The sequence below is a fragment of the Lontra canadensis genome, unplaced genomic scaffold (assembly GCF_010015895.1).
Source record: "Lontra canadensis isolate GAN:19392208 unplaced genomic scaffold, GSC_riverotter_1.0 scaffold12, whole genome shotgun sequence".
In the NCBI taxonomy this organism is placed as follows: Eukaryota; Metazoa; Chordata; class Mammalia; order Carnivora; family Mustelidae; genus Lontra; species Lontra canadensis.
Window position 1 is genome coordinate 27,539,438 of NW_022631006.1, and position 9,446 is coordinate 27,548,883.

A 9,446-nucleotide genomic window follows, 5' to 3' on the forward strand; every position below is an offset into this window, starting at 1 on the left:
TTTGGGTTTTTCACATGAATCATCATATATCTGCAAAGAGTGAGATTTTGACTTCTTTACTGATTCAGATGTGTTTTATTTCTTTTTATTTCTGATTGCTGAGGCTGGGCATTTAAGTACTATGTGGAAGAGTAATGGCAATACTGGACATCCCTGTCATGTTCCTCAGGGAAAAAGGCCTTCAGTATTTCCCCCACTGAGAATGATATTTGTTGTGGGCTTTTTGTATATGGCTTTTATGATATTGAGGTATGTTCCCTCTATCCCTACACTGTGAAGACTTTTAATCAACAAAGGATGCTGTACTTTGTCAAATGCTTCCTCTGCATCTACTAAGAGAATAATACGGTACTTGTTCTTTCTTTTATTAATGTGGTGTATCACACTGATTGTTTTGCAGATGTTGAACCATCCTTGAAGCCCAGGAATAAATCCCACTTAATCATGGTGAATAATTCTTTTAATGTACTGTGGCATCCTATTAGTCTTGGTGAGAATTTTGGCATCCATGCTCATCAGGGATATTGGTCTGTGATTCTTCTTTTTGGTGGAGTCTTTGTCTGGCTTTGGGATCAAGGTAATGCTGGCTTCATAGAATGAGTTTGGAAGTTTTTCTTCCATTTCTATTTTTGAAACAGCTTCAGAGGAATAGGTATTAATTTTTCTTTAAATGTTTGGTGGAGGATGCCTGGGTGGCTCAGATAGTTGAACACCTATCTTTGGCTCAGGTGATAATCCCAGGATTCTGGGATCCAGCCTTGTGTCAGGCTCCCTGCTGGGCTAGAAGCCTGCCTCTCCTTCTCCCTCTCCTGCTCCCACTGCTTATACTTGTCTCACTCTCTCTGTCAAAATAAGTAAATAAAATAAAATCTATAAATAATAATAATAAAATAAATAAATAAATAAATAAATAAATAAATAAATAAATATTTGGTAGAATTCCTCTGGGAACCCATCCAGTCTGGACTCTTGTTTGTTGGGTGATTTTTCACTACTTATTCCATTTACTTGCTGGTATCATTCAGGTTTTCTACTTCTTCCTACTTCTGTTTTGGTGTGTATACATCTCTAGGGATGCATTGATTTCTTCCAGATTGCCTAATTTGTTGGCATATAGTTGCTCCTAATATGTTCTTGTAACTATTTGTATTTCTGTGGTGTTGGTGTGATCTTTCCTCTTTCCTTTGTGATTTTACTTTGGGTCCTTTCTCTCTTCTTTTTGACAAGGAAGACCAGGGGTTTTTCACTGTTATTAATTTCTTCAAAGAACCAGATCCTAATTTCCTAGAAAGGAAGCAAGCAGTGTTCTACTGTTCTTTTTGATTTGTTTCATTAATTTCTGCTCTAGTCACTATTAATTCTATTCTACTGCTGGGTTTAGGCTTTATTGTTTGTTCTCTCTTCCACTCTTTTAGGTATAAGATTAGCATATATATTCGAAAACTTTCTTGTTTTTTGTTGAGAAAGGCTTGTATTGCTATATACTTCCCTCTTTGGACGAACTTTGCTTTTTCCCAAAGGTTTTGAAGAGTTGTGTTTTTATTTTCACTTCTTTCTAAGAAAGTTTCTTCTTTAATTTCCTGGTTGACTCATTCATTCTTTAGTAGGATGCTCTTTAGCCTCCATGTATTTGAGTTCTTTCCAAATTTCCTCTGTGATTGAGTTCCAGTTTCAAAGCATTGTAGTCTGAAAATATGCAGGCAATGATCCAGTCTTTTTGTATTGTTTGAGACCTGATTTGTGACCCAGTATGGGATCTATTCTGGAGAATGCTCCATGTACACTTGAGACAAATGTGTATTGTGTTACTTCAGGATGGAAATCTTTGAATGTATGTGTGAAGTCCATCTGGTCCAGTGTGTCATTCAAAGCACTTTTCCTTGTTGATCTTTTGCTTAGATAATTTGTCCATTGCAGGGAGTGGATGTTAAAGTCACCTGCTATTATTGTATTATTATTGATGTATTTCTTTAATGTTGTTACTAATTGGTTTATATAATTGGCTGATCCCGTGTTAGGGGCATAAATATTTATGATTGTTAGAACTTCTTGTTGATTATACCCTTTAAGTATGATACAGTGACATTTCTTATCTCTTATTACAATCTTTAGTTTGAAATCTAATTTCTCTGCTATAAGGATTGCCACCCCAGCTTTCTTTTGTTGTCCATTAGCATGAAATGGTTTTCCACCCCTGTACTGTAAATCTGAAGGTGTCTTTGGGTGTAAAATGAGTCTCTTACAGACAGCATATCAATGGGTCTTGCTTTTTTATCTAATCTGATACCCTGTGTCTTTTGATTGGGACATTTAGCCCATTTACATTCAGTGTAACTATTGAAAGATATGAATTTAGTGCCATTGTATTCCCTGTCCAGTCACTGTTTCTGTATATTGTCTCTGTTCCTTTCTGATCTATTTTACTTTTGGACTCTCTCTTGACTTAGAGGACCTTTTCAATATTTCTTTTAGGGCTGGTTTAGTGATCACAAATGCTTTTAGTTTCTGTTTGTCCTGAATGCTTGTTATCTCTCCTTCAATTTTTATTTTTTTTTAAGATTTATTTGACAGAGAGAGATACAGCAAGAGAGGGAACACAAGCAGTGGGAGTGAAAGCGGGAGAAGCAGGCTTCCTGCAGAGCAGGGAGCCCAGTGTGGAGCTAGATCCGAGGACCCTGGGATCATGACCTGAGCCAAAGGCAGATGCTTAATGACAGAGCCACCCAGGTGCACCTCTCCTTCAATTTGAATGACATCCAAACTGGATAAAGTATTCTTGGCTGCATATTTTTCTCATTTAGCACCCTGAATATATCATGCCAGTCCTTTCTGGCCTGTTATGGTCTCTGTGGTTTGGTCTTCTGCCAGTTTAATGTTTCTACCCTTGTAGGCTACAGATATCTTGTCCTGAGCTGCTTTCAGGATTTTTTCTTTGTCTCTGTGATTTGCAAGTTTCAGTAATTCATGTCAGTGTGTTGACCTATTCTTATTGATTTTGAGCGGAGTTCTCTGTGCCTGTTGGACTTGAATGCCTGTTTTCTTCCCCAAATTAGGGAAGTTTCTGCTACAATTTGCTCCAGTATACTTCTGGACCCCCCCCGCCCTCGCTCCTTTTCCTCTTCCTCCAGGGCCCCAGTTATTCTGGTATTTTTTGACTTTGTAATGTCACTTATCTCTCAAATTTTCCCCTTGTGATCCAGTAGTTGTTTATTTCTTAGCTATTTCTCAGCTTCTTTATTCTCCATCATTTTGTCTTTTATATCACTAATTCTCTCTTCTGCCTCATTTTTCCTAGAAGTTAGAGCCTCCATTTTTTATTACATCTCATTAATAGACTTTTTGATTTTTACTTAATTAGATTTTAGTTCTTTTATTTCTCTAGAAAGGGATTCTCTAGTGTCTTCTATACTTTTTTCAAGCCCAGGTAGGAATTTATAATCATTATTCTGAACTCTAGTTCTGACATCTTACTTATCTCCATACTGATTAGGTCCCTGACTTTCAATACTTATTCTTGTTCTGTTTTCTGAGGTGAGTTTTTCCATCTTGTCATTCTGTCCAGAGAAGAATAGATGAACAAGAGTACTAAAATGGGAACAGTGATGCCAGACAAATATACACTAAACAAATCAGAAGAGACCTGAAAATGGAAAACAAAACAAAACAACACATTAAAGTTTTTAAAAAGGGAGTAAATATAATGAGAGAGCTGAAGAGAATAGAGCAATATACTGGATCCTGTGTCTATTTTGGTGTTTTGTTGTTTTTTTTTTTCAAACTAGATCCCAAAATTGTAAAGAAAGAAAACCTTATATATGTAAAGAAATGAAATTAAATACAATGAAAGGATAGAATGTAAATGTAAAAATGAAAATTAAAAGAGGGAGGGAAAAGTAAAAAAGAACAAAAAATAAGGAATATAAGCAGTTAAGCAGAACAGAGCAATACACTATATCCTGAGTGTGTTTTGGTCACTTTGTTAGATGAAACTACAACACAAAATGATAAAAAAAGAAAAACATATGTAAACAAAATTAAAATAGAATACATTCAAAGGATAGAATGTAACTGTAAAGATGAAAATTTTAAAAGCTTAAAAAAAAAGTAGGAAAAGAAAATGAAAGTGAATATGATTAGGCAGGTGAAAAGAACAGAGCCATACACTAGATTCTGGGTTTATTTTGATCTGTTCCTTAGAAGAAACCACACTCCAGGGGCACCTGGGTGGCTCAGTGGGTTAAAGCATCTGCCTCCAGCTCAGGACATGATCCCAGCGTCCTGGGATCGAGCCCCGTATTGGGCTTTCTGCTCAGCATGGAGCCTGCTTCCTCCTCTCTCTCTGCCTGCCTCTCTGCCTACTTGTTATCTCTGTCCGTCAAATAAATAAATAAAATCTTAAAAAAAAAAAAAAGAAAGAAATCACACTCCAAATTGTAAAAAAGACAAATGTATATACACATGTATTTTATTTTTGTATATATATATTTAATATAATATATACATTTATTTTTGTATGTATATGAATAATATTAAATAAAATGAAAGTATAGAATGTACTTTAAAAATGAAAATTAAAGTAGATTTAAAACAAAGAGTTATTAAAATATGAAATTGGTTGAAGATGGGAAGAGAAAAAAATTAAAATTGAAAGACTAAAGAATCATGGGAAAAAAAGAAATGAATTCAGCATACTATTTTCCCCTAGTGCTAGAGTTTTGCAGTTTTGTGTGATCCATAAACTTGGTCTTAGCCCCATGTTCTTGCTGATCTTCTGGAGGAGGGGCTTGTTGCTTTGACTCTCAAGTGTCATTGCATTGGGTGGAATTGCACCACCCTTGCCAGGCAGCCAGGCTAAATACACTGCTTGGATTGTTTTATGTGGGTTTTGTTCCCTGAAGGCTTTCCACGCCTCTTTAGAGGATGGAATGAAATGTAGCATCCCAATCTCCAGCCCTGGAGCCAAAAGCCCTGTGCTCTAACCCTCAATGATTCCTTAGAGAAAACAGTCCATCATCACTCTTGTCTCCCTGGTTTCCCTCCACATTCCCTGCTCACCAGGCCTGTGACAGAGTGTTTCTATTTCAAGCATGTGACCCTATTTCAAGTCTCCAAACCCTGTAGACTCCTGCAGCATGCTGCTATGCCACTCCTCCCAAGGGAGAAAGGGGAGTCTTGCCAGTTCTGCCACTGCTTTTTGGGTCCCTGCTAAGAGAGTGGTCCCAACAATGCCACAGTCTGTGGTGTATGGCAACCCTGAACTGATTGCAGCTGGCTTCCTAGCTCCAATGCTTCAGTACTCTGCCACACCTAGGCATCCTGAGACCACACCACACTGTCCCACCTTGGATTCTGCCTTCCTTTGGCACCTAAGCACTCTTTAGACAGGGATATTCCTCACTGGAGCTGATTTCTAGGAAGTTCTTATTTTGTGCTCTTGTGCTATGTGACTTTGTGGTAGCCAGCTTACATAGGCTCCCTGCCACCAGGTTTACTTCTAATACATCACTTCAGATTCACATTTCCACACCTTCTACCTTGCAGAATGTGGCCTCTTTTATATTTCTAGACTTGCAGTTATTTTCTTAGATCTGTGGTGGGGTTCCCAATTGGTCAGAATGATTTGATAGCTATCCAGCTAAATTCCTGGATCAGAGGAAAATGAGGTCTCCTCCTCTGTCATCTTGGACTCTCACTACACACTCTTAATTGCTAATTCCAGTTAGAATTTTGAGTAATATTAATTGGCATTTGAAAAATATGAATGCTTAAAGGATCAAATGAATATAAACTCAAAAATGTCACTTGGAGTTTTAATACCTATAATTACTCTATACAAAGTTATAGAGATAAAGGAATGTTTGTTTTAGGAGAAAAAGATGTTCATGGGTTAAATATACGTAAATGGTGTTTTTCAGTCCTCACAAACCACTGAATAAGCAAACAGAGTAACAATTATGCAAATTCTGATTATCAATTATTATCCTTTCCAAGTGGTAAGACTATAAATGTTGGAACTTTTAAAAGCCTTGTTTATTTGAGAGAGAAAAAGTTGGGGGAAAGTGTGAAGAAAGAGATAGAATCCTCAAGTAGACTCCATGCAGAGCATGGACCCTCCCTACGTAGGGCTGGATACCAGGACCTGGAAATTGTGACCGAAATCAAAATCAAGAGTCAGATGCTTAACTGACCAAGCCACCCAGGCATCCCAAGTATTGGATTTTTTAACGTATTTTTAGATTGGAATAAACAGAAATAGAGCAGAAACAGGGCTTCACTGCAAAATTGCTTGGATTTCGATTTGAAAAGCTGTTACTTGGGATCACTCTTGTGAAGAAATGATTTTCTTTTTAAAGTAAACACAGAAGCTATTTACTTAAGGTGAATCTATTTTCTGGAGGGATTAGCTCCAGAACACCAGTCTCTATTAGCTAAAATGGGAAAGCTTTTTATAGGAAATATATTGGCCACATCCCTATACACTGAGCTAGAAAAATAGTGAATAACAAAATAAGAAGGAGAATATAATGAATCATACAGAATAAGAATACAGGCGAGTTGTGAAGTGTGAATTTTGTGGACAAGGAATGATCAAGACAGCTTCCAAAGGCTGAGGATCTTTTTTCTGCAAAATTAAGTCCATAAATATCTATTGCTTTCCAGCAGACCTGATTAAATAATGGGAAGGCAATAGGTTTAGCGTTAAAGAATTAAGGATTATGCCACTCTTGACTATTTGTTCTCCTCCTCATTGTAGCAATATAAACTACAAGGAAGGTAAGGCAGTGTGACTGTACAACGGCATGGTGCATTGTCTGTACTGACATGATAAAAGTCTGAAGTAATTCATTGTTTTTCAGTGGTTAAGTCCATTTTCACCTACCAGCAGGGCATAACGTTTCCATTAATACACATTGGTACATGTTCTCAACAATGATTGTTACTGTCAGATTTTTTTCTCATACCCATTTAAAAGGTGTAAGGTAGTATTTCATTTTGATCTTAAGTTACATTTTCTTAATTACTAATGAGGTTGAGTGTTTAGTGTTCTATTGTATTTCTTTCCAGGAATAAATAACTGTTCAATTCATTTGCCCTATATCTCCCCTTTTGGGTCATCCTTTTTATTCATTTCTAGGAGGATTTTGGATCTTTATCTAAATTTATTGTGTTGCTTTCATTGATGGCTTCTTTTTGGCTTTCTTCTCACCCCCCTATATTTCTTTTGCTTTGAAACAGCACATTCTTCTATTTTCCCCATCCTCCCAGCTCTCTTTGCTTTAATATAAGGTCAAATGATAATTATAAAAATCCTTTATTAACTCAAGGAAATAATGTTTCAAAGGATTGAAAATGATTCTTCCATGTTTTTAACAACAACAACAAAAATTGTCAAGAAATTCCAACTTTAAATCTACAATGAAGACTTGGAAACTTGAACTATAAGGGTAATGCTGCGGAGTACAAGTACAATATCATTACAACTTGTTTGATTTATGTCTCAGTAGAAATAGACCACTCAAATAGTTTTAGTATCTTGTCTAGCTAACTTACAGTTGAGGTAAGTAAATCGTGTAATTTTAGAAATGATAAGTAGTCCAGAGTAGTTTTGTAATAATGCCTAACCTGGGTAAAATGTTTAGCATGGTGTTGGGAATGTTGGTAGTGTTAAATAATGGTAGTAATGATTACTTTTATAATTATCACTGTTATCATCTGAAAATCTTTAAGTAAATACAAAGGAGTATTTATCCAAATTATGATTATCAATTATTGTCTTCTCCAAGTGGTAAGAATTTAAGTGTTGGATTTCCTAAAGAGATTGATTTATTAGTAGAGAAATAGAGAATGGGGGAGTTCTAGAGGAAGAGGGAGAATCCTCAAGTAGACTCTAAGCTGAGCAAGGACCCCCATGCAGGGGTGGATCCCTGGCCCCTGAAATTGTGACCTGAGCCAAAATATTTTTGTAATGGAATAACCACAAACCATACATCTGGGAATACTCCAAACATATAGATATGAATAAGTCTCATACCCAGTTTAGTTTATAGGTCAAATGTGGCCAAATTGGGATGTATTTTCTGATTACATGAGAAAACTAAAAAACTAAAAATTATCCTGTGAATCCATATGCTGATTTATCAGTCTCTTTATGGCATTCCTAATGTCTTTATTTCTCAGTGTGTAAATGGCTGGATTCAGGAGAGGTGTGATTACTGTGTAAAACACAGCAAGAAACTTGTCCATCCAAGTGATGTTAAGTGGCCACAGATAGATGAAGATGCAAGGTCCAAAGAATAGCAACACCACTGTGATGTGGGAAGTACAGGTAGAGAGTGCTTTTGATGCTCCGTCCTTGGAGTTTAGACGGACAGTTAGGAGGATATAGGTGTAGGACATCAGTAAGAGAATGAAGCAAGTTGTTGCCAAGATCCCACTGTCAGCGTTTATCAACATTCCTAGAGTATGTGTATCCATGCAGGCCAGTTTGATCACCAAAGGGATATCACAGAAAAAACTGTCCACTATTCTGGATCCACAGAAGGGCAGATCTAAAATCATGGCTAATTGGCTCATGGCATGCACAAAGCCAATGATCCATGATATCAAAACTAACCAGATGCACTTCTGTCTGTCCATGATGCTAGAGTAATGCAGTGGCTTGCAGATGGCCACATAACGATCATAGGCCATTGTCACCAGCAGTACCATCTCTCCACCTGCAAAAAAATGCACACCAAAGATCTGGGTCATGCAACCACCAAAGGAGATGGTTTTATTATCCTTTAGGAAGTCTGTGGTCAGTTTAGGGGTAGTTACTGAGGAAAGGCAGAAGTCCACAAATGAGAGATTGGCTAAGAGGAAGTACATTGGGGAATGGAGATGAGGGTCAGTGATGAATAAGAGCACGACAAAAAGGTTGCCCACAACAGTCATCAGGTAGAGCGTAGAAAAAGGCAGTAAGAGGAAGGTCTGGAGCTCCCTTGAATCACAAAGTCCATGAAAAATGAACTCAGATGCCATAGACTGGTTTGCTTCCTTCATTTTGTACATGGAATTCTAATGGAGCCCAAAGAAAGAGATGAACTAAGAACTTCTAGAATGGAAAAAAAGAATCTCATTAACACTCAGGTACTGAGAGCAGACACCTCCTATTCATGGGCAAAATTCAAATCTTACCATTGTACTGGCTGAAAATTGAAAATAAACTTTTCTTGAATTTATGGATAGATACAGACTTATAGTTAAGATGAGGAGTTAAGTATAGAGGGGTAATTCAAACGCCTTACCTATCAGAATTATAGTTGTCATGGGAATCAAAAATGATTAAAAATCTCAATAGTAAAGTATCATGGAAATAATTTCTCCAAGGCTTGAATTTACCTCCTCTGCAGGGACAATACATAGCTTTAATACATCAGAGTTTCTATCCCCCCAGGGCAATAACT

The 9,446-nt window shown here is 36.9% G+C and overlaps 1 protein-coding gene across 2 annotated transcripts; it reads right to left on the bottom strand.

Annotated features, from left to right (window-relative positions):
* Positions 1-2,891: 2,891 nt before the first annotated feature.
* LOC116867512 (olfactory receptor 4K3-like) lies at positions 2,892-9,042 on the bottom strand. 2 transcript variants are annotated; one of them, XM_032857137.1, is made up of 2 exons: positions 8,132-9,042; positions 2,892-2,901 (listed from the first exon to the last, which is right to left on the bottom strand). In XM_032857137.1, exons 1-2 carry the CDS (start codon positions 9,040-9,042, stop codon positions 2,892-2,894), a joined length of 921 nt encoding a protein of 306 aa, XP_032713028.1. The 2 variants fall into 2 exon arrangements, with proteins under 2 accessions (XP_032713028.1, XP_032713027.1); XM_032857136.1 differs by lacking the exon at positions 2,892-2,901 and having other exon boundaries at positions 8,104-9,042.
* Between the last annotated feature and the right edge of the window lie 404 nt (positions 9,043-9,446).